The sequence below is a fragment of the Oryzias latipes genome, chromosome 11, assembly GCF_002234675.1.
Source record: "Oryzias latipes chromosome 11, ASM223467v1".
NCBI classification, from domain to species: domain Eukaryota; kingdom Metazoa; phylum Chordata; class Actinopteri; order Beloniformes; family Adrianichthyidae; genus Oryzias; species Oryzias latipes.
Window position 1 is genome coordinate 5,478,347 of NC_019869.2, and position 25,750 is coordinate 5,504,096.

At 39.2% G+C, this 25,750-nt stretch overlaps 2 protein-coding genes across 3 annotated transcripts; one reads left to right on the forward strand and one right to left on the reverse strand.

The window, feature by feature from the left end:
• Window positions 1-3,950: 3,950 nt before the first annotated feature.
• Window positions 3,951-15,013, reverse strand: tmem268 (transmembrane protein 268). 2 transcript variants are annotated; one of them, XM_011480721.3, is made up of 9 exons: window positions 14,744-15,013; window positions 12,356-12,447; window positions 11,436-11,530; window positions 11,064-11,171; window positions 10,293-10,445; window positions 10,101-10,211; window positions 9,515-9,604; window positions 8,485-8,697; window positions 3,951-8,371 (listed from the first exon to the last, which is right to left on the reverse strand). In XM_011480721.3, exons 2-9 carry the CDS (start codon window positions 12,375-12,377, stop codon window positions 8,204-8,206), a joined length of 960 nt encoding a protein of 319 aa, XP_011479023.1. In that variant the 5' UTR covers window positions 12,378-12,447; window positions 14,744-15,013; the 3' UTR covers window positions 3,951-8,203. The 2 variants fall into 2 exon arrangements, with proteins under 2 accessions (XP_011479023.1, XP_004073811.1); XM_004073763.4 differs by having other exon boundaries at window positions 12,318-12,447; window positions 14,744-15,012.
• A 2,491-nt stretch (window positions 15,014-17,504) lies between these two features.
• neu1 (neuraminidase 1) lies at window positions 17,505-22,813 on the forward strand. The gene is made up of 6 exons (NM_001289883.1): window positions 17,505-17,609; window positions 17,792-17,981; window positions 18,406-18,668; window positions 19,939-20,121; window positions 20,851-21,070; window positions 22,593-22,813. The coding sequence occupies exons 1-6, from the start codon at window positions 17,505-17,507 to the stop codon at window positions 22,811-22,813; spliced, it is 1,182 nt and encodes a 393-aa protein (NP_001276812.1).
• The last annotated feature ends 2,937 nt before the right edge of the window (window positions 22,814-25,750 follow it).

The window sequence follows — 25,750 nt, forward strand, 5'->3', positions numbered from 1 at the left end:
CACTGGTGGAGGCTGTGCTTCATTTCCTTGGCTGTTTTCTATTTTTCTTTTTTTCACCTCTTCATCCTCTCAGTCTCTATGGCATCTCGTCTCTCCCTCATCACTATTCTATTTATAGTTGCCCCGCTTTTCTGCCTCTCCTTTTTTTTCTTCTTCTCTCCAGCACAAAATGAAGCACAGAAGCTCTTGTAATCTTTTGTTTCATTGCAGACGATCCTGCTGTTTTATGTTTTGCCAATAATTATTATTTCCTTTCATATTTCAGCAAACCATCAATGTAAACCATGTTTTAGTAAAATGTCAATGACAAGTTAACTGGGACTGTATTATTATTATTTCAGGGATTTTCTGAGGGATGTGGCCTCATGAAAAGTCTCAGTCTTTTTTTAAATTTATTTTTTATTTCTTCTTCTCTCACAGCTGCCTGAAGGCTTTCAGAGTCATGGGGTTTTCTGTTGACGTCTATTCCAGGCATCACTAACCATTAGATATCTGCAGAAAACCACAGCTTCCACAGAGAGTCATTTCATTGAACTCAAGTCCTGGATGCAGATCTAACTTATCGTGCATCTATCAATAACCTGCTTTACCCCTTTTTTGGGGCCATGAGGTAACTTTAACCTATCCTAGCCCCTGTCGGTTGAAAGCGGGGTACACCCTGGACTGTCTTAGAAACGGAAAAAATCCATAAATATCCGAAATTGGCACATTTAAGGTTTCACAAGTTCCTTTTTTTTGTCACATAATGATATATTTATTTTTCTCATATGCATGGAGGTATTTTCCTGTATTCTGTGTGTCTATGGTGACTTTCACTCGGGGTAGTTTGGTCCACACCACAGTTTGATTCCTCAGGCGCTGTCATTTGTTCTGGAAGTTCCCTCCATTTGAAATTCAATCAATCAATCAAACTTTATTTATAAAGCACTTTTCATATAACAATATAACACAAAGTGCTTTACATTAAAACACAACAAAATATAAAAACAAGTATTGACGAATTAAAAATAAAATAAAAATTAATAAATAAATAAATAGGGCCCCCCTCCCCGTACCTAGCCCCCCACTCCTTTCACACCTCCCACCCCTTAAGTGATGGCAAGGACAATGAGAAATAGGCTGAGCACAAAAACAGGATGCTGGAAACGCTAATAATTGGAACCTCCCCCTCCGTGAACAGCCGCATAGACAGCCAAATGCAGCATCACAGGCATGCATTAGCATCTCCATATTAGCAAGAGAGAGCAGTGGGCAGACTCTAGCCAGATTTCTAAGATGATAAAAGCCAGTTTTAACCACCTGTTTTATATGGGGGATAAAAGTCAGCTTAGAGTCAAAAATAACACCCAGGTTTCTGACTGTTTCTGAATGACTTAATGAAAGTTCCTGCAGCTTCAGAAACTGTTTCTCCCTCTTGGCTTCAGGACCAATAACTAAAATTTCAGTTTTTTCCTGGTTGAGCTGCAGAAAAATATTTGCCATCCATAATTTTACATCTAAAATACAGTTAAAAAGTGCTTCTATTGGTCTTGTGTCATCAGGAGACATAGCTATGTACAGCTGGGTATCATCAGCATAGCTATGAAAACTGATGTTGTGGCTCCTGATGACATTCCCCAGAGGAAGCATGTAAATGTTAAAAAGCAAGGGGCCAAGGACGGAACCTTGAGGCACACCACAATTAATTTCATGGACCCTAGAAAAGTGTGTGTCCATGCTTACCATAAAGTTTCTCTCCATGAGATAAGAATCGAACCACTTGAGAACAGTCCCTGAAAGGCCAAGACTTTTAAGTCTGTTTACAAGGATCAGGTGATCAACAGTATCAAAAGCTGCACTTAGATCTAACAGAACTAGTACTGAGATCTGACCTGAATCCAAGGCACATCTGACATCATTAACGATTTTTAACAAGGCTGTCTCTGTGCTGTGGTTCGTCCTAAAGCCAGACTGGTTTATCTCAAAAATGTTGTTTTGTAAGAGAAACTCATTTAGCTGAATAAAAACAAGTTTTTCTAAAACCTTACTTAAAAATGGCAAGTTGGACACAGGTCTGTAGTTATTAAAAATTGAAGGGTCTAAATTGGTTTTTTTGAGTAACGGTTTCACCACTGCCGTTTTAAAGGCAGCAGGAAAAATACCCGTCTGTAGAGAGGAGTTCATGATATTTAAAATCTCACTCTCAAAAGACCCGTAAAATGATTTAAAAAGTGAAGTAGGGATGGGGTCCAAAAAACAAGTTGTTGGATTAACTTGGGAGAAAACTCGACCAAGTGTTGCAGCTTCAACCAGGTCAAAAATTATTTGCAATGTATCTACAAAAGAAGCACAAATTTAAGTAAAAATGTTTGCTGGTAAGCAGTAAATTTAAAGGAGACATTTTTCTTGTCTTGGTGCACTCTCAACAGTGCAATGTGAAAGCATCCTCCAATCAAATTTAAAAAAAAAATTTGATACTTTATTCATCCCACAATGGGGAAATTCGTCTCCGCACTTTGACCCATTCCCTGGGTGGAGCGGTGAGCTGCAGACTAGCCGCGCTCGGGGGGCGACAGCTGGCTGGGGAGAGCGGGGATCGATCCCGACCTGCTCTACCGCCTGAGCTAAACTGCAGCCCAATTTTGGTGTGAAGGAGGTTTTCCTGCCCAAAGAAACTGAGCCCACCTCAGTGCAAGACGCTCTGGATTCAGCAAAGTGCAGCAAAAGTCTCTGAGATCTTCTTCATCCTAGACTTGATTAGACTTAGGCAGCTTTTTTAAGGCCGTGTCACATAGCCACCACATTTATTTTACATTCATATTTATTAATTCATACGTGTTTCTTGCGTTCGTCATTCGTTGATGTGCGCAGATGTCCGCCTGTGGCAACAGGGACAACGCTGGGGAGAATTGACATGTTTGGGGGTTGTCAGTGACTGTGGTTATCGGGCATTACCCTACAGGAGGCGCAGTGGCTTTACCAGCTCTGGAGAAGAAGCTGTTCCTGTTGGGCTAGAACAACCTGCAACATCATAACAATTCAAAAAGGAAAGAAAGACAAACAGACTAAGGTACCTTTACGAGGAGAGCAACAGAGATTATACCCAGTAAACAATCTCTCTCCACTCCTGGTGGATATTCTGCTGCTCTTCCCTTTTATTAAGTTGTTTTGGGTTTTCCCTAATTTACATATGCGCTGAGCTCTAAGGAGGGGAAAAAGAACACAGCTGCAGCGCTATCAGAAAACAGGAATTACGACACGTCTATCTTTTCTCTGCCCTCTCACATCATCTTTGGACCTGCAAAGCCTTTTCTCACAGATAACTAACACAGAGCGTCCTTCGATTCATTCTAGACACAGCTAACATGCAAGTTGCAGGAAGATGCTGGAAAGACGCAAAGATAAACGTTTTCTCCCAAGGGATTCACCTCCACCTTCCTGTGAAACAGAGTTGGACACAGATGGACACAGACACTTCTGCAAACATGATTATAGCACCTATATATAGCTAGGTGATGCATGAAAAAAACAAATATGAGATAACTTTTATACATTATTCCAACAGTTCCTCAGTCAGCTTGTTTTACACCTGATGCTCCTGAACCTTCTTCCAGATGGTAATGGGATCAATCTTTAGCTAGACGCTGAATCCTCTGTAGAATTAAGAAATATCCATCCATCCATCCATCCATCCATCCATCCATCCATCCATCCATCCATCCATCTTCTGCTCATCCGGGACCGGGTGATGGGGGCAGCAGTCAGAGCAAACGTGCCCAGACTTTTCTCTCCCTGTTTGCTTCCTCCAGCTTCTCTGGGGGAACTTACAAAATCCTGGTTTGGTGTTGAAAATACATTCTGACTGTTGTTAAGTTTCTGATGTTCCCCCCAAAACTGGATTTTCTTTAAAAAAAAAACATCATCTTGAAAGTATTTGCCAACCAATAATTTCAGGTCTAAAAGGTTTTTTCAGCAGAGTTTATTGAGTTTAATGAATTAAAGTCTTTACAGAAATAAGGGTTTTTGTATTAAACTATACAAGACAAAAGCAGACAAGTCTTTTCTGAGCAAACAAAGCAAAAACTGTCCTTTTAGTCTTTTTTGGTTCATTTATTCCATTTATTGGGTTCAAACGTAAATTTTAATGTCTCAAAGAAAATAAAAAGGTAAGTCCAAATGGAAAAACAGTATTTTCTCATCAAAGCCTTCTCTGATAGGTCCTCCTTCGTTTAATTATTTGTTCTTTGTGAACAAAGAAATTTACCTTTGAACACTTTCAGACAAACTAAAGTCCGTAAAAAGACCAAATAGAATAAAAGGACTGGTTTTGTTTTGTCATGGTTATATTATTTGGGAACATTCAGAAAACATGTGCTCAGGGGCTTGTTTTAATTTTGTATTCATTTAAAAAACCCAAAAAATTGCTAATTTAAAAAGAACAAAAGCTTCTTGAAGATCATCATCCAGATTTGTTTCAACGTGAATTTGAGTTTGTAAAATAAATCTGTGTTTTAATAAACGCAGATTTTAATAAAAACCTTTTCTCTTTGACTGATGAAGTGTATCTCTCCAATACATAGCGGTTTGAAAGGATGTGGGGGGGGGGGGGGGGGGGGCAGCCTCTGTGCAGCATCACAGATGGCCGTTTAGCCTCCCGAGGAGAGCCAGTGTCTCTGAGATCGTTTAATTTGGCCTCACGCTGCACAGCTCATCTCCATCCGTCGCTGTAGCTCCCTTTGAGTTGGCGGCGCCGACGGTCTGGCTGTGAGTGTTTGTGGCGTCCAGCTGCACCCTCGCTGGGCTGTCATCTCCGCCGCCTCCATCAGGACTGATGTGGAAAGGTCGCTCAGCGGCCCTGGAAGCCAAAGGGAGACCAAAGGAAGCCTGGGTGGACAAACCGATGTATTTTTCTATTCCTTTGAAAATCTGCTCCTCTCTCACATGTATGGCTTTTATTTTTTAATAAAATGATAAATAATTTCACTGTCGATGTATTCCACTGATTCCTCGCAGGTCAAATATCACCTGTTACATAATACAGACTCTAAACGGGGCTTCTGCAAACAGACATGCAGGTGGTGTGAAAACAGTGACCAAACAACAGCTGCAAACATTGAGACACATTTTGAATACTTCAATCGTCTAAACCTGTTTTATGATCTGTCCGATGTTTTCATTCGAAAAGAAAACCAGCAGCAAGTGTTGTGGGGTTGGAAGGATTTTCAGCTTGACATCTGCAGAGCGCCACCCACAGCAGCCGCAGCGACCTGTCGGCACACTTGGAGGAGGCGAGGATGGGGAAAAAACTCGCAGAAGGTTTTATGTGAAGAACTGAAAGATGGTTTGAGGATGGAAACCAAAAAGGACACTGCTCAGTCCATGTTATCCACAAACCTGCCTGTAACGTGATTGCGGTATAGGAGGGAAAGGAAAACCTGCTGACAATTAAAAATAACCCAATGTTTTGTTGTTTAATCTTGGCTGGAAAGAGTTGAAGACTCAGAAATTCCTGAATGTGTGGACAAAGATCTTCCAAAGTTACATTTTGGATGAATGCTAGTTTTTACAACTATGATATTAATTATAGTCATGGGTCAGTTAATTGCAAATTAAGTAGTTATAGACAGATGAGAGCATTATTTTTTTAATCTTAATTATCTACTCTGTAAGGGATAATTCCCGACGAGGTGTCCGTTATCAGAAATTACCAGATGACACGGAGGCCAGATCCCATTGAACGGTTGCTTCCTCGAAGTCCATTCATTTCTGATAATGGACAGTTTTGAAATGAACGAATAAATAAATCAACTATTAGTGCTTTTATCTTGTTAAATTTTTGAGTCTACATTGTTTTTCACAAAAAATGTGGGGGACGGAGTGACGCGTTGCCATGGTAACTGCTACGGAGCCCGCACCCACTTTGCTCAGCAGCAGCGGAGCAAAGAAGAGTTATATTTTTTATAACATAAGGTAGACAACGCATCATTTCACCTACAGCTTATTTTTGTTTTGTCACAACAAAGAAATAAAGTCTAAATACTTTGTTTTCCCCAGTGCCTCCTCCTCATCCTCTCCTTCTTTCTTTTCTGCTGCATCCCAGTCTTCAAAATAATCAAATCAACCAGAAACGCTAAAGGAAACTATAAAATCCCTCACGTCTTTTCAACTGTCTTGCTGCTGTGATAAACTGTGGAATAAGGTAAACCATTGTGATTGTGTGATTTTTTTAAGTTTTAAAATGGAGCACTCTGGACCTGATGGTTTTGTTTTATTTGAATTGTTTTTCCCAAAAAAAACACAACGCTTGATGGTCTGGAGGACTACAGCCACAGACTGCAGGCAGACGAAGGGTTAAAGCGTTTATTGTGACCAGAAGTCCTAATCAGGACAACTGGACTGGGGCTGGGGCTAAGTAGGCTGGCAGGATCTCAACAGGCTTGGACGTCTGTTATAATTTAAAAAAAACTTGCTAAAAACACTTTTTTTTAGGTGTATTTGGATCTTTTACTGCACTACAGATTTAAATGAAAATACCTTAAAATAAGGCTTTTCACAGCAATCATTAGGCTAGATTAAAAAGAGATTAATTAAAAACATCTTATTTTTAATTAATTGCTCAAACATTAACTGATGACAGGACTAATTGTACTGTCAATATTAGGCCACGTTGCTTCTTTTTGTGATTTTTCTGGTCTTTTTTTATCAGCTATTACTGCAATTTAAATGACTTTTTAGACTTGCGACGGCAGTTATTGCAATTTTTTAAAAGGTGAACGCTTTACACATTTTTGTAAAGACTAAAGGAGAGTTTGAGCTGTGAATTTGGTGTTTTTGAAGAGGTTTTTATCGCTAAACGCACTCTTGCAAACTGGTTCATTCAGGATTCCCTTCCTAAGACGCTGTCTTTGTGCAGATGTGACCAAAACGGGACTCAGACATGTTGCATTTAAGGAAAGTCTAGCCCTGGATTTAAACAAGTCAATCACAGAGTTAAACACAAGGCAGAGAGTAGATTCATGTGTCTGTAAAGATGATGACTCTTAACACAAAATGCGACATCTACAACGCAAAAACAACAACAAAAGCCCAAACCATCAACCCTCCACTACTGTGTGCTGGAGCTGAATAATTTTGAGGCCAAAAAAGCTTAATTTTGGCTGCGTGTTACAGGAACAGAAGTCAATTCATTCCCTTTAATATATCTTAAAAGAGGAAAGTCACTAAGTGGAGTTAAAAAGGGAAGAAAAATACAAGATAGAAGCTAAAATCCTGAAGGTGTGCTAATTTAGGAATAAGAAAAGAAGAGCATAAATGCTTTGGAGATTGTTGAGAGAGGATAGATGTGCTCAAATGGGTTTGATGATTCATGGAGGTGATTCATGAAGGTAGCATTTTGAAATAAAGAAGAACAGAAGCATTACTGAGAAGTAACCAGATAGAAGAATTGCAGTTTTTTTTAATTCCTAAAGCACAAAAAGCTCCATCCTGTATGTCAAGAAGGTTTTACTGATAAATGGTAAAACATGGAAGAAGTGGCATTGGTGTCCTTTCAGATTGGAGGAAAAAACATTTGCAGTTTGGCACTAAATGGATATAAAACGGAATAAATTCAGAAGGAGAATTTTTTTATCCTCTGAAACAGGATGTATACAGTATACATTAAAGATTTATGTTTGAGCAGGTCTTATGAGGTTCAAAATACTCCAGATGTGTAACAAGAGAATCTTCAGCAGAGCTGCTGCCATAATAGATCAGAAAATCAGATTCAGTGAAGAAGCTGTGGTGTCAGTGACTTAAAGACTTTGCATTTAAACCAAAGTTCCCACATGTGCAGTTTTAGGACTTTAATTCACACGGGATCAGGACAAAACTCTGTCCGTCATCGTATAAAAACCCAAACCAGGATTTTGTGGTTTGGTTTTGTTGTTCTTGGTCGTGCCTTTCGTGTCGTTTTTGTCAGTAACACCAGTTTCAGGTTTATGATCCATAGCTGTTTTTATTTCAGTTAATTTCCCTCAGCCTATTTAAGTGTCTTGGTTAATGTTCATCCTTGTCAGGTCATCTGCTCTTTTCTACTTTGTTATCCTTTTGTTTCTCCCCATAGGTTTTTCATGTTTCAGTTTGTTTAATAAATGTTTTATATTCTGTCACCAAGCCTGGTCTCCTGCATTTTGGGTCCTCCATCACCAGTTCCTGACAATCACCAATTGTCCTCTAGTCTGTTTCACTGAAGGACTTTTTTCTTAATGTACTGGCAGAGGCAGACGGGGGAGATGCTGCAGTGGTTCATCCGCAGCCTCATTCGGTGGTGCGATGAACCCGACAGCCTCTTAGACACCAGCAGCTTCACATAGGAGGCACTGTAGGTCATCAGGAGTTGGTGCGCCTTAACCTGCAAAGTAGACACACAGAACAGTTTGCTCTTAAGAGGAAGCAGAAATTTAGGATGAAACTGCTGTTTCATCATCTGTCTTGGCATGTTTTTAAAATAAAATGGTTCCTTACCTGAGCAGGCAAGGAGGCATCAGGAGCCAGGCTGAAGCTGGAGATGACTGAGGTCTCCCCCCTCTGGTGAGATGGGGTACTGCAGCTTCCTTCATGTAGCAGAGATCTGTTTTCATCTGATTCTGCCTCCACATCTGAGACACCGGGCTCTGACTCCTCTTGGAGAACCTCGGACACCAGGATGAGATGGGACATCCTGCTTCTCAGCCTGTTCTGGGAGGAGAGTGACAGAATGAAATTCCTGCTCAGGAAAAGTCCACAAATCCATTACTTCACATGGAGATTTTGTTTAAGATATAATTAAAGCTGCAAGCAGTTTTGTAAGATCTGCAGGAGCAACCCACCTCAAAGCTCGCCGCCCCCTTTAGACCCACCCTCACTGGCTGGGCACCTGCTACACGCACCTTTATCTACCCGTTACCATGTGACAAATTCATTCCAAAAAATGTTTTCAAGATGGTGCCTTTTCTGTTGATTTATCATCATAGCAACCATTTTATGTTTTTTTATTTCCTTGGCAACAGAGGTTTTTTTTGTTTACAATGCTCAAATTCCTGATATGTTAACACTGTATGTCATATCATTTTGTTCAGTTTGAGCCAACGATTCATGTCTCAAATGTTCACAATATTATGGAGAAAAAATGTGCGAACAACAGGGAAACGCCACTCCTGCCAGCTCGCTACGCTAATCCTATTTAAAATCTTTTTTCCAAGTAGCTTCACAATGATGTTCGAGGAGTTGGGAGGCTATATGTCAGAGTACCTACGAGGAGTTTAAATTTGTAGAAGGTACTAAAGGTGTTTGTTTGTTTTTCAAGATGGTGGACCCTTCCCAAGGTCAAAGGTCTTGGGAAGACCTTTGACCTTGACCTGATCTTCATAAAGATCACTTTGCTGGGTTTCTGAGTAGGTGACGGGTGAAATTTTTCCAGAATCAATCTGCTTCTTCAGTCCAGGATGCTGCTGCTGCTTTGTTGCTGCTGCGGGACAGAATGAAGCAGCAGGATAACAGAGAGCTGGAGTCTCACCTGGCTGTCAGACGTCACAAAGTCCAGCTCCTCCAAAGTTTCAGTCAGAGTCCTCAGACAGCGGGACATGTCCCAGTAAACGAAGAACAACTGCAAAGATGGCATTAAAGGCTGATTAATCCCCAATCACAGCCAGATGAAATAAAATCTCTTTACATTTTGGGTAGAAAGGCTTCATTTGTCTCACAAATGAAGCTGTGAGACAGAAATAAGTTTCAAAGTTTCCAGGAAAAACAAGAAGTTTGTTGGGTGATAAGGTGAAGAAATGGATGACCCCGGAATCCACAGTTTTCCTGAATCAGCAGGAACATGACCAAAGTGAGAGAGGACCCATTGATTTAGAGACTGTTTAGCTGCTCCCCACCCGCCCTTCTGTCTCCTTTCGTGTCAGCACGTTGTGAGTTTTTGACCCAGACTCGACCCGTCCCTCAGAAAAACTCCAGAGTCATAACATGTGATCAGCAAAACTTCGCTTTCAAGGTTTTAGGCGCAGCTGCCTTCAAGCTGCAAGGGGTTTTTCTACTTCATGAAAAGCAGTTTGTACGTATGGATAACGTGACACTAACGACACCTGGATGACGCCAACCTTTATGTTTCCGGTGCAGTTCTCCACCCAGTCGGCCACGCCCACCAGCAGCTTGTGTTTGACCATCCTCTCATTCACCTGGACCAAGCGAACGTCCACGTTTATGTTGATCTGGCGCAGAAATGGACGCATGAACGGAGACAGGAAGTTCTACCAACCAACACAGCAGCAGTTGTTCGACGACCGACTGACCTGCTTGCTGCTGTGATGAAGCATGAAGACGATGGCGGTGGTGAGGAGGAAGGACAGCAGGCTGACCGACAGGCACAGAACCCAGTAATCGCTGACAGAGATGTAGAGGTGGAGGGTGGAGAAGACGGCACACCACAGCACCACGTACAGAACCTGGGGAGACAAAGTCACAGCATCACCTCTGAAAATGTCATCTTTGCTAAAAATTCTGTAATATTTTAACTTTTCTGCTATAACTATTCTAAAAAAAACTATACAACATTTTTCTAAAAATATTTAATTTTATATTTAAAAAATAGCAGAAAAAGGAAGAAAAAAAGTATTTAAAGCTAAAACATTTGACAATTTGGAAGTGATATTATGCATTTTCTTCAGATCTTCTGCTTCAAAGAGCAGAAAATGAAAAATAACTGCATGATAAAGTGAAATAAGCCTTTGGCAAAATTTGGTTTTGTGGAAGCAATAAAAGTATCATTGAGATAAACATATTTATAATGTAATTTACTTCAAGTTTTGAGAAAATTGAAGAACCTTAAATTAATTTAAATGTCTGAGGAGGAAAAACCAAGTTGAATTTAGCAATCAGCCAAATAAAGCAGCCAAAAATATATTCAAAAAATGAAACAAAAAAAGTTTTTTTTTTAATTAAAATTACAAAACAGCAACCAAATTTGACCCCTTGGGTTCTGCTGGGTTAAGGGGGAAAATTATTTAAAGAGTTAAAGCTTATGTAAAAGCATTTAGATTTATCTGGAAATTATGATTTCGTACCGGCGCCATGATGAATTGAAAAAGGCGCGAGTTGAAAACCATATATCTCTTGACTGAAGGGACATCCAGAGCAGCTTTTATAGGAATTTCCATGTCTGAGGCTGGAATCTAAAACAACAAAAGAACATTTTGAAGAATAATGTATTTAGTTTGCCATTCCACTGTAAAACAAAAGAAATGTAAGAAAAAGATGAAAAAACAAATGAATCATCTTCAAGGTAAAAAAATGTACCAATTACTCGGGAGAAATAAAGACTTATCAGCATCTACTGACTGTAGAAAAAAAAACACAATAAAAGCAAAAACTGAAAAACTGATTATTCCCCTATTCAATGCATTTTTTATTCTAAATATTTTCGTTTTTTTTCCAACCTGAAAGCCATCCCTGGAAAGCTTGGCGCGGCACAAAGAAAGATCAAACCTGGGGTTGAACGTTGAACAGCTTGGCATCACAACAACACACTGACCTGACAAAAAAAAAAAAAAAAAAAAAGAACCAATGTCAGCATCATCACAGTTCAACTGTCAGAAGTCAGAGCTCTGACTTGCCCTCTGGTCAGCAGCAGGAACGTCTCCAGAGTACTAAATGCACTTCATCTCCCAGCAACCCCAGTGCACACTTCCTGGATGCCACACACATGACTCTCATTTGCAATCACTCACAGTATACATAAGAACTGTACTGAGCCTCATTCAGTGTGAAGTTTTGTTTGAGTCAGTCTGCCTTTCTTACCGAGCGTTATATCTGGACCTGATCTTCTGTCTTCTGACTTCTGACCCTGTTTCTGACTGTTTGCCTTCTGCCTGCCCTGACTTTCGAATCCGGTTTGATTCCCGCCTTGCACGCCCATGAGTCAAAGTGTCCTTGGGCAAGACACTGCACCCCACCTTGCCTCTGGTGGTAGGCGGGCGCCTGTGTTTGGCAGCGGAGCCACCACCAGTGTGTGTGAATGTATGGGTGAGTGGGTCTGTGACTGTAAAGTGCTTTGTCCTTGTAGGTAGAAAAGCGCTATATAAGTACCGGTATATGCCATTTAATCTCGCCTGCATCCTGACTATCCTGTCTCTTCTCTGATGAACTTGTGCCTGTTATTGCCCCCTGCCTGCCTGACCCTGATTCAGCTTTGTGGACTTTTAACTGAGCGAATAAAACTGCTACAGTTGGATCCAGCCGTCTGCCTTTTCTCATGACAAAAACTGGGGAAACAAAGTATTTACCATATTTTCTTTATTTTTACCATTAAAAATTCTTACCATTTGACCAAGTAGGTTGGTTATTGTTGGTTACTAACTTGCTTTCCCCGCCCTGAACATCCACCTCAGCTTCCTCCTCCACCCGACAAACCTCGTTTCTGTCCTCCATCCTCTCTAAAGTCATTATGTCCTACAAAAAAAAAAAAAAAACCTGGTTACCACCACAGATAAAAAGCTTTAGGGTTGAATTTTTTACAGTTTCTGCTGCAGGTTTTATTAAAAGCATCTTGTCTGTGGTTCCTCTTTTCTTTGACACAAGAGTGCCAAAAAAAATAAATAAATAAAGTCTCAAAAGAGGAACTTATGAAATCATTATGAGGATGCTGGAAGCTCATGTGAGGTTATGGAGAAACAATAAGGTTAAAACCCACACACACATTTCAAATGTGAGGACATCACCTAAATCAAAAAAATCTGTTTTAAGAATTTGACTTTATCAAAATGAACTTTTGTCATTTGCACCTGGACGGATTATTTTAATGCTCGGCGTTCACTCAAAGTCCCACTCCGATCATTTGTTGATCTATTTCCAACGCCTTTCCAGTGGTTTTTAAATTATAATTATTGTGTTTTTAGCCCAAATCAAAATAGGACGTAGTTTCTGCAAAGCGGCAGCAGTTCAGTTGTGGATGGGGCCATTGGCGCAGAGCAACCCCGACCCACCTTCTGTCACCCATTTATCCCGCTAGCTTACAGTCCCTCAAACCCTCAAACTAACATCAGTGGTGCAACAAAAATGGCGAACATTATTGGAGCTGTCCAGCCGTACAGTTTAGATCCAGATTCCAGCTAAAACGAGGAAAACAAAGACGTTCATGGATCTATTTGTCTGCTGGTGGATGCATCAGAATGGATTGGAGCTGGGAACTTGTGGGCCCTCCCCAGCACATTTACTACGTCACAAATACAATCTTTTTCAAATGTCACGTTTGTCTGCTTCTGATTCACAATAATTTGAAAAAACAAAGTATTCAGAAATGCAACTTTGAGTTAAATTTTCTTAATATTTATCAGAAAAAAGCCACAAAAACATGCTAAAAACACCCAAAACGTGTTTTTCAACACATTGGAGTGAGTCTTTTACCCATTAACCTAGAAAGCATCGATACATCCAATCCAGCGCACATCGCTTTGGTGCTCTTAGTTTTACTGTTTGAACTTTAAAGCCCATAGCTCGGGGTGACGGTTCTCATTTATCCAGGTGACATCTTGAAGTGGATTCATGGCATCTGGAATTAATATATATTAAATATTTTGAGAACTGGAGGTCTTTTCAGAGATTTAAGGTCCAGTTTCTGCTTGATGTGATCAGGTCATGAAGGAAACACTGGGGTGACCGTGGATCATCTGTTAATATTCTCCAGCTGTGATGTTCCTCCAGACCCGCAAATTAGACTTGAACTCTTCTTAAGACCTTTATTTGGCTTTTTATACTCAGAAGTTTGTGGCATTGTTTTATATGAATTTGCCTTTTTGGTTTTTTGTCCTTCGTTTATGCCATTTTAAATTTATTTTTTGTTTAGTGTTTTTTTCAATTGTTTGTCTTTATTAAGCACGTTGGCGCTTCATGTTGTAAAAAGTTAAATGAAACACAAGAATTTATACTTCAATGCGGGAAAACACAAGACATTTTTAGAATGACTCAGGATCTAAACACTTCATCCTTGTGTGTTATCTTTGACAAACATGTTCACTGTTATCTCAACATGCAAGAAGTCATCAAAAAAACAGCAGATTCCTTCTGTTTTCAGACTTTATGGCCTTTATCAAACTTCCTACTTCTAAAAATGTGCACCTATATTGTAGTATTTATTTAAAAGTTGCTTTAAAATAGAAAAAAAATCTGTATTTGCATTTGAAAAGAGCTTTAAAAATGTAATAAAAAATAAAAGTTTATGATTAGGACCTCAGCTGTGAAGCTTTAGTCCATCAGGTCACATGCAGTGAGTGACTCAGAGTCCAGCAAACAGAAAACATGAGACTAAAATGCCTCTTGCTGTTATTTTTCACACTTTCTTGTTAACCACTAACAGAAACATGTTAGCAGCGAAAGCGTAGGAACTCAACTTTGTGCTTCTAAACGTTGTTTTTTTTTCTATCTAAAGTTGCACCAACACCAAAGACATTCCTCAGTCTGCAAACATTCAAGAAGATGAGAGTCATGCGCTCAATAGACGTTTCTCTTATCTCAAGTAGAGAGATAAACGCTGCACTCATGCGGAGCGATAAAGGGAATTTGTTGCAGAAAAACGTTTCAAACTTCTGTTTCAAACAACCGTAGCCCTTTTAAGAGATGAGCCAAGCTGAACAAATGTCACATTTTTCTGCTGAAATTCAATTTTAAAGTGGGTCTTTTCTACAAACTCTGCACAGCCTAAACTAAATTCTGGCCACAGTGTTGTATTGGAAAATTGAAGGCAGCTTACCTATGCTTCAGATGAAAGTCCATCTTGTCTGCACAGCTGTGGGGATGAAGTTCTCCTGTCATTCTTGTTTTCAGCAGCACAGAGAAAATTGGTTCCTTGAAAGCAAAAGGCGAAGAGACGGACAGACTTGTGGCAGGCGGAGGCCTGCAGCTTTCTCCTCTCTCTGTTTCTAGCTTGTGACTGAGATCAGCCTGGCCGCATGACTACAGGAATGTGGTTTGAGCAGAAACAGGAAGCAGAACGTCAGCATTGGTTCGCACATCTCTGCCATGAAGGCGCTACCTGAGAAAAGACTTCCGTTCTGAAACCGGATCTGTTATCAAACGTTTGTTTGTTTGTGAAACAGAAAACTAAGGTCATGTCAAAAGCAGGCTTATTATTATTATTATTATTATTGTTGTTATTTATTGGAAAAAATGTCTTTTCGCATCCATTCAACTCTTTCTTTTCTGCAGAAGTCAAACATTAACTCACAGTCCAAAGACTTTACAAATATGCTCATGTTTGCTTTAGTGAAATGTCACGTCCATATCAATATGCACAGCTGGAGCTGCAAATTATGTCACACATGAAAGATTCAGAGGTTTTAGTGATTCACTCTTTCATTCTGATAAAACGTGTTTAATAAATCTAATAATAATTTGGGTGAAATGTATATTATTCACCAATTAGAAAAGATCCTTTTACTAAATAATTTTAAAGAAACAAACTTAAAAACATATTTTGTCTCAACAGAAGAATTAAATATTAGTTATCAGGAATTTTATAAAACAATCAGATTATGCAGTAACTTTAAATGTACTTCTGGCTAGCAGACCCCTTTTTTTTATTTGTTTGATTTTAATTTATTTTCTTTCATTGGTTTATATCATTTTGTGTATTTCTTTATAAAATAGTTTTGAACATATTTTTGTTTGGTTTGTTTGAGCAAACCGTTTGTACCAGTTCTTCTTAGGTATAGATCTAATGTACGTTGCACTCAAATGTTTTTAAGTTTTGTCCCATTATTGAATTATCAATAAAGATTTTCTCAAAAATGAAAATGAATAAATAAAAAAAGATTTAGACCTTAAAACTGTGTCAATCACTGATCGGATCTATTAGTATTTGGACATCATGAAAGTAAATATTTTAGTTTATGTAAATACAGAAGTGGCACCAAACGCCAGACATGTCTGCACTTTTAATAATGTTGACAATAACGCATCAGAGATGCAGATGTTTCATTTGGGATTTAATGTCATTAGAGTTGATAACAGCCTTAAATGTGTCTTCACAACCATGAATCTAGCAAGATAATGTTTTGTTAGAGACTAAAAACATGAACATCGTTAACAAATCCCAAAAGTCAAGTCTAAATTTAAGTCAAATCAAATTAAACCAAATCAAATCAAATCGTCTTTATTTATTTGGCACCTTAAGAAGTCCACATTCAAACAAAGTGTTGTACATTAACAACACAACGCATTAAAAACAACAGTTTAAAGGTTAAAGAGTTAAACTAAAATAATAAAATATATGATAAGTGGTAGTATAAAAAAAAACTGATGGGAAAACAAAATAAAAGACACCAGCACAGCAGAGACTCATGCTGTGTCAAAAATATGACCTCAAAAAGGATTTTTGAGACGTTTTTAAAGAAAAAATTCTATGAACACAGATGTCATTTGACCCACTGTGGCTAATGAATAGTGAGGATCGGGAGAGTGATAACACAGAAAAGAAGTACAGTTACAAGCTCTAAAAGTAACTAAATAAATCAATTCAAACTTTATTTATGAAGCACTTATTTTTTAATTTATTCTTTTTTAAGGTAACACACTATACATACTGACTAACTAACTTTCTCCCACTTCCTCCACTGTCCACTGGACTTTGTGGAGGAAGTGGGTGAAAGGAGGATCCATCATGGACAACACCTCTCCCCCACTACATCAGACAGTGAAGACGCTGAGCAGCTCCTTCAGTTGCAGACTGTTACATCCTCCATGTAGGAAGGAACGGTACTGCAGGTCATTCATTCCAACAGCTGTTAGATTGTACAATGCCACAGTTTAAATATGCATGTACAAACCGGTTATCATGCATCCATAGCCCATCAGAATATTCTCTCTTTTACTTAATTTAATTTAATTTAACGTATAATATATGTTATGTAGTAATAGTGTATATAGGTGTAGCTTCTGTTTGTTTTTAAATGTTATTACTCCTGCATTTGTGCACATTTCAAATACCCTTTCATTCTTTTTGCACATTGCTGTTGTTCTTCTTTTTTCTCTATTTTGCACTGAACTGCTGTAACAATTGAATTTCCCCAACGTGGGATCAATAAAGAATATCATATCTTATAACAAAAGCATTTTTCAACTTAAAAACAAAAACAGAAACCTTCAAAAGAGAGGTATATTTTGTAGTTACAAAATAAAACGACTGGAGGTTTTTTATTTGGCACAAAACTCTACTTTAAATAAAATAACTTTGAAATCAAATCAAATCAAATAAAATAAAATGTATTTTATTTTTGAATTTTATTTTAAATTTACCCCCCCCTCCAACAGTAACTAGTGAGTAAAGCGTAAAAGTTGCAGACCACAGAGCTGAAGCTGCCCTGCATTCTGAAGCATGTGGTCATGTGACCCGCCCCCTCTAGGTCACATGACCGCATGCTTCAGTATGCAGGAACACTTCCGGTTTTGTCTTGTCAGTTCTTGGTGCCTCGCGCTCGGCTCCAGCTCATCTGGGATTCGTGGGTCAAAGTAAGATGAAGGTTTCGGGGAGAAGTTGTGACGCGTTAACGGGACCGGTGCTGGTGTGGCTGCTCTGCGCGCTGCTTCCTCGCTGTGTTTGTTACAACACCTCTGCACAGGTACGCAACCCATTCCTGTGACGTCACTGACGCCACTTCAAAATGGTTTCAAGCGAATTTAGTCGATTAAAAGCCTTTAACTTAAAGTGACGTTTGTTTTTTTTACATCAATACTATTAAAATTCACAATGATCTGAATGTTTGCTCAGATGTTGACTTTTTAACCCCTTCTCTGCTGTCAGATCGACCCTCTGGTGTATGAGGAGCAGCTGCTGTGGGTGAGCGGGGGCCAGGGCCATGTAAGCACCTACAGGATCCCGGTGCTCACCTTCACCCCCAAGGGGAGCCTGCTGGCCTTCGCCGAGGGGAGGAAGTCCTCATCCAGCGACATTGGAGCCAAGTTTCTGGCAATGCGGCGTTCCACAGACAAAGGTCAGACCCCCCCCCCAAAAAAAAGACAGGCAAAGAAGGGGCCCCACAACATCTGATAGCATCACGTCCAATGCATTTACATGCAGCTTCAAGAAAAACGAAAGGCGGTCTCCACGCTTCAGTCCAAGCTTTCAGTTTTGTTTTGATAATATTTTTCCAGATTTCACATTTTTTAACCAGCCATAACTTTGATTTTAGTCATAACTTTAAAAGTTAAGGAAGTGAAATAACTTTAGGCCGTAGAATAAAGGATCACTGAGAAACCCTTAAGGTCAATACAAAAACACACTGTTGAAGCCGCTCTAGTGATTCACAAACTAAGCAAAACAGCAGCTGTAAAAGGAAAAAAATGTGCAGAGCCGTGCAGGAAAAGGAAGAAGTGTTGTGTTTATGATCCTCATGATCTTAATGATCTTCCCTCCAGGAAACACCTGGTCCCCGACTGTTTTCATCGTGGACGATGTGGAGCACCCCGACGGGCTGAACCTGGGCTCGGTGGTGGTGGACGAAGAAGTGGGCTCCGTCTTTCTGATCTACAGCCTGTGTTTCCACCTTTACCGCTGCAGTCCGTCCAGCACCATGATGGTGGAGAGCAGAGACGACGGTCTCTCCTGGAGCGTGCCCCGGAACCTCTCCATTGAGCTCGGGGTCAGAGCTTTCGCTCCGGGGCCCGGCTTCGGAATCCAGGTGAGAAAGGGACTCGGTTCGGCCATTGGAAGACCTTTCGAACGACCTTTTCTGGTCGTAAAACGAGCAAATTTTTAAGCCAAGTTATACTTTTGTTGCTGTGTTTTATGAGAATCACGAGAAGCTAAACGGGTGTCATTTACTTTATTAGTGACTTTATTGGAGATGCTGAAACTTGTGACCGATCTCACGTAAAAAACAATAACAATCAAAGATGCGACCAGCATTGTATGGCACACAAGCCCCCAATTACCCCCCATAGCAGCTGCTACCCCCCCCCCCACTCTCCCCCACAGCTGCTACCCCCCCCACTCTCCCCCACAGCTCCTGCCCCCCCCCCCCCCCCCAGTCAGAGCCACATGTGACAAATTCATAAAAACGACCACTTCTTTTTTAATACATTGGCAGCTTTTCTGTTAGTTTTGTCTCCATAGCAACTATTATATTTTTTTGTCGTCTGGGGGTGACGAACAGGTCTGTGTCATTTTTAGAAGAATCTGCAAAAGTAAACTTTTGGGATTTCCATGGCAACAGAGGTTTTTTGTTAACCACGCCCACATTCCCAATGTAGCCTTATTGTATATGTCAGATCATTTCGCTCATTTTAAGCCAGGGATCCATGTACTCGAATTATACTATGTTCCGGTAAAAAAAAACATGTCCACTTTCGCCAGCTCGCCACGTTAATATAACTAAATTTTAAGGGATAAAAAATAATTTTCTGACATGTAGCTTTCTAATAAGGTTAGAAGTTAGGAGGTGATTGTTTGAATTTGGTACTACAGGTGTTTTGTTTTTTTTTCAAGATGGTTGCCTCTCTCGGAGGTTAAAGGTCAATAAAACATCGGTTGTAGTTGCAGACTTAAACAGGTGGAGTGTGTATCAAATTTCACTTAAACAAAAGTTGTTTTTTTTCAAATTGTGGTAAAATGTCAACATTGGCAAATTTCACAAAGTGGCCTTCAAGCTGTAGGTCCTGTGGCCATCCCATAATAATTCCCACCCTTCCTTTGAATATCCTTGACATGTGTGTTTCAGTTTCGTTAGGGTTTGATTTTGTTTATTTTTTAAATCCCTTAAGAGATTTTGTCTCCAAACATTTTTTTCGATGGTTTCTCCCGCTGTGATGTCATCAAAAATTAATTTTAGTGAGCAAATCAGGAGGAAAAAAAAGACAATCTCAGAGATCTGTCCTGCAATATTGTTTTGCCTTTGAGCAACTCTGAATTTTTCTAAGGCTTTGTCCTTCTCCTTGCTCGTCTTCGGCCAGAAGCGCCACAGTCCGGCCAAGGGGCGGCTGGTGGTCTGCGGTCACGGAACCATAGAGGGCGACGGCGTTTTCTGCATCCTGAGCGACGACCACGGAAAAGGTTGGAGAAACGGCGCCGCTCTGAAGAGCATCCCGTACAACCAGAAGAAAAGCGCTCAAGACTTCAACCCGGATGAGTGTCAGGTACTTTCGCCGCCGCGTCACTGTGGCGCAGCGGTAGAGCCGATGACTCCCGCCCCGCCTGCCGGTGGGTTGAAGTGTCCTTGGGCAACAGATGTTACAGATTGACACCAGTGTTCTGCAGCATTAGTGTGTGAGTGAATGTGGATGAATGGGCCTTCGATGAAGCGCTTTTTAAGTAGACGCCATTGACCACAGGTGATGATGTTTGACTTATCCCTTTATAAATGTTGAATTCTTAAGTGTTTAATGAGTTAAATGAGGAAACAGCCCTTTCACCAGCTGTTTAGGAAACGATGAGCTAATCAGGAAGCTACTCAAGTGCTTTGGATCATGTTTTAGCAAAACAAATGCATCATGGCTATCCTCTGCTTCAGCTGTCTTTCCAATTGTTGAATCCAGATTGTTTTGTTATTTTTGTGGAAAAACGTAACCACTTTGGATGTTAAATGACATTTTGCTCTAAAATGAATTGGTTCTGGTAAATGTGGTTAAAAGGAAAGTTGTTATTATAGGTGTTCCTTTTAAACATAATTTTTGTCTGATCAAAATGTAAAGTCATTTTCTTATTTTTAAAAAGGTTAGTCATCCATAGATGGCAGAACAAAACTTTAAATGTTAAACTCTGCGCTCTTCTGCCCCCTTGTGGGCTAAAATGAGCACTGCATCTACAGCTTTGGACTAAAACGAAAAACAATATATCACTGTTTCTCTGTATTGGTCCTTCTGCAGCCAGTCGAGATGCCCGACGGCAGCATCTTAATAAACGTGCGGAACCAGAACAACTACCACTGTCGGTGCCGTGTCATGGCGCGCAGCCTCGATGGAGGAGAGTCGCTCCCCGTAGAGGAGCTCTATTTCGACTCTGAGTTGGTGGATCCGGTTGTGGCAGCTGGAGCCCTGCAGAAAAATGGAGTTCTGTACTTCACCAACCCCTCCAATGACCGGAACAGTAAGAACTGTTGAGACTTTTCAAACACTGCTCATTTTATAGGGATGCTCTGGGGTTTTATAATTGACTAGAACGACTAGAATAGAAAATGATTTGCCTCCGAGCAAATGAAGGCAATTCAGTCGCCATTTTTTCACAAGATGAAAGCCGGCAGACGTCATCAATAAGCAGTGATTGGTCTGAGTTTCTATAGCAACCTCTCTTGCTTGAGCCATTTTTCAGTAAAACAAACACCTGTATCGTTTTCTAGGAAACATTTACTGCAAAGCAGCAGGAGTTCGTTAAAAAATTTGCATCTGAGTTGTGGGGAGAACAGTTGGCACGGAGCAACCCCTTTCCCACTTCCCCTCCACGTTGCTGAGAGCTCTCTGTTCACACACACTCCCGCTAGCTTACAGTCCCTCACACCCCGGACTAGGGCTGCACGATATGAGGAAAACTCGCGAAATGCGATATTGGTAATTAATATTGCGATAACGATATAAATTGCGGTATATAAACAAATAGTAAAAAAAACAAAAACATAATTTCCATTTCACTGCAACAGTTTAAAGATTATACTCCAAATGAACCTTGTCGACGTAGGAGGCAAACATCAAACATAAAAGGGCTCATCTGATTGATCAACAACGTAAACGGGTCCTTCCGATTGGTTAAATGCATAAAGGGATTTATTTCATTTGTTCAATATTTCAAGCTGCCATGAGTTTGTTTTAGCACATTTAAGGTAACCATTTATTGCGATTTTTGACGACTTTTGCGGTATGCATATTGCACAGCTTGATTTCGCAATAACGATAAATTTGCGGTATATTGTGCAGGCCTACCCCGGACCTATTAGAGATGCAGCAAAACTGGCGAGCAATATCAGAACAATCCAGCCGTACATTTTAGATCCAGATTCCAGCTCAGATGAGGAAAACAAAGACTTTTGTGGATCTATTTATCTACAAGTGGATTTAATAGAAAACAGAGAAGGTTTTTTTTTTTTTTTGTCTGCTCCCGATTTACAATGATTTGAATGAAGAAATGCTCAGAAATAAAATTGAAGCCTTGTTTTCTTTATTTATGTCCTCAGAAAAACGCTACAGGGACATGTAGAAAAACACCATTTTCATTGGAGTGGCCCTTAAAATCCACAAAACAAACATCCATGGAGGGTCCAGAGCTCCATCCAGGACCAAATTCACACTAGAAAACATTTTAGGAACTTTTTTTTTCTTCCAGGAAAAACTAAAAAGTTCCTTAAAGTGGGAAAAGAAAGGAAGGACAGAATGACTTCCTGTAGCGGTCAGGTTTCAACATACCAGTACCGTCTACCAGAAGCTTTGTGATTCTCACTACTGTTCATTCTCTAGTTCACCATCCTTAAACGGATAAAATTAAAAATCTGCCTGAAAAGAAATAAGTAATATTAGACGCTGAAGAGCTTACTTGTGACCAAAATGCATTTGAATCCATGCCTTCAAGCATTTTAGGAACTTTTTTTCCCCCCCGTGCGTCTCTTTCTAACCCCCTTCAGGAGTGAACCTGACACTGCGATGGTCGCTGACGGACGGCTTGTCCTGGGAGAAAAAAGCCGTCCAGATATGGGCGGGGCCGAGCGGTTACTCCTGCATGTCGTCTCTGGACACCGGCTCTGTAGAGGACCAGAAGTTTGTGTTCGTCTTATACGAGAAGGGCCACAAGGACTATTTTGAGACCATCTCCTTTGTCAAGGTCCACTTGTACGGCGGCCGGTAGAGCACAGCGTGGACGGGTAACGACGGGACGAGTAGAAGCAACAGATCGTTGGTGCTTTTTCCTCCAACGCTGAAGGGGAAAAGGACAGAAAAGAAGGATGTTTAGTCCAAAAACTTTCTCAGGGAGAAAAACAGAGACTTTAAAAACTCTCCTCTGGATGGGAAAAGGAGGCTTTGCACCAAACAACTTCCACTGTTGGGATTCTTAGAACCTTTTTCCTACTTGATTCAATCACACATCTGTTCATTTTGTTTACCCAGAATCTTTTAGTTAATAAGAAATGAAGGTGGAAAAAAATTAAATAAATAAAAAAAGATTTTTCCTTCTAAAGGAAAGAGCGATTATAGCTACAATTATATCATTTTTGTTTAAAAGTATTTTCTTAAAGCGAAAGAAATAAATGACTCAACAAAAGGGTCTGGGTACTTAAACATCATGTGACAGCAGTATTTAATCTAGTAGTATTTAGTTACACGTTTGGATGTTTCATAAATAGATAATTATTTAGAATAATAAAAGGTTTAATTTATTATTACAGATGTAATGTGAACAGCAAGCTGTGCTGCATTCTTCCAGACTCTAAGACACTTAAATAAATTACAATAGGTTTTCTCTGTTAAAAACACATCACTAAAAGGATTATGTTTTTAAATTTCAATCTGTAAACAATTGCCAATTGAACTCTTCTGTCCTTGTGTACTCTGGGCTGTTATTTTTGTCCCTGTAAGTGTCTTTTTTTATGGGTTATTTCTCAGTATCCTATAGACTTCAATTATCACAAAATCACGATGGAAACAGCTTTCAGGAGACTTTGCACAGTTTTAGCAAAGGCTGGATGTTTTAGTGCCTATTTTGGTAAAGGAAACCTTTACATTTTAAACGTAATTCACAAGAGAAATAGTTTCTTTAAAAAAAAAAAGTCAATAATTTTTAATAAAAACAAACCTGTAAAAATTTATACATTGACATTGTCTCTGTAAAGATCAGCTGACACTCATATCCTGTCTTTTTATTGGATTGTACTTTAAGATGTGAGGAATTCTGGGTTTGAAATACATTTGGAATGGAGTGGTTTATTTTCTGCTTTTGGAAATCCAGGAATTCTATGAAACGATGTGAAAAGTTCTTCTTTTTACCTTAACTTGAATTTATCTGAGTTCTTTTGGGTTATAGGTATTTTAGAAAAAACAAATCTTTTGTTTTCTTTAAAAAAAGCAACAACATTGAAGATTGTCCAAGTGTACTTTAAATGCTCTTGAATGATGCTTGTAAAGATTTTTTTTGTCATGCTGTTTAACTTTGATATTTTTCCAAAGTTTCTTTATAATGAATAAAATCAGAATGCTGATTATTACAAAATTTTTTGCTTTTTTTTTCTTCTTCCTCCTCCATATGAACAGATGGTCAGTTTTATAAATTATGCTGCTGCTGCTTATTGTAATGTAGAGGAACGTTGGTGCCTCACAATGTGTCCGTAAAAACTAAGCAGAACGTAGAACCACCTTCAAAAATGATATTAGGTTTTTTTTTAAAACAACATGGTGAACTATAAAAAACGAAAGTACATGATTTTTATTTTTTAGTTTTAGTATTTTTGTTTTGCTCTTTATTTGTGTCCTGCTGATTTAAAAAAACCTAACAGGTGACAATTGGTGCTTTTTTTTATGGACAAATAATTCAAATGTAATACATAATGTATTTGTCTGTTCAATTAGGAAGCAAAGTCCTACTTTGATGATTGCTCAGCTCTGTGTGCTGCACACCTATGGACTGCAGGATATTTAGCATGCAGAGGCTGGAGGTGACATCTAATGCTGCCCTCAGGGTTTTATTAAAAGGACCACAGTGGCGGAGCGTAAGTGAGATATTTGTTGGAGTTAACACTCCCCAAGCTCTTTTAAGGAATCCTATTTATGGGTTTATACGGCGTCTTTAATGCTTTGGAGATTCAAATCCTTCTAATCCGCACCAACATCAGGTGCAGCCCATATTTGTTTCCATTCCCCAATGTGGGGGTACTTGAGTGGATGCCGTAAGAGTTTACGTTTACAATTTACGCTTTCACTTTTAATTGAATTTTTCTATTTTTGTTTTTTATTGTGTTTTGTTGACATTTGGACCTCAAATCTATACTAAAAATGAATAAAAATAAGAACGAATTCTGTTCAACTCATGAATTTATACAAATACACAACATTTATGTTGTAATTTTCATTTAAAAATAAACTTATCTATAATGAATCTTGTTCAGATTTATGTTTTAGTGAAACCGAATTACTATTTTGGTTCCATGAGTTTTAATTAAAGTGTACCCAGACATCACAAAGTACGTTTAACTCGACTCCAAGACAACAAAACAAGAACATTTTTGGATGTAATTGCTTTCCTTTAAAATGCTTATTACCACATTTTGTTCTTTAACATTTTTGTGACCCTAAAAGGGTTTAAATAGACTGGAAACTCTTTCGAACTTCACTGTAAAGTGTTTAAAGCTAAGTTATCATCAGGTGGTTTTAAATCGGAGCTTTAAAGAACCGAGGAAGTCCTCAATTGACCATGTCCATGGATTCATACTTGTTTCTATTTTCATCTCTTTGTTTTGATTTAAAAGGAAAGTAGTTTATTTTTTCTTTACTAAATCCCCTGTGAATGAATGCTGGATGCATTAAAAGAGGAATTCTGTGAAGTGAAAATAATCAATGTGGGTCATTAATCATTTATTAAGGCTATTGTAAAATAAATCAACAACAATGCTGCCACCCACTAAAATAGTTTAGTCCAAAAAATATATATTTTAAAGTGAAATATTATTTGAACCTCATTTTTATTATTTTTTTAAAGAAAGGGTAAATATGTATGCCAAACCGATTTTTTATTACTCTCCAACAAGTGTAATAACTGTACTTAATTAATTAATGTTTGGTTAAGTAAAATGTC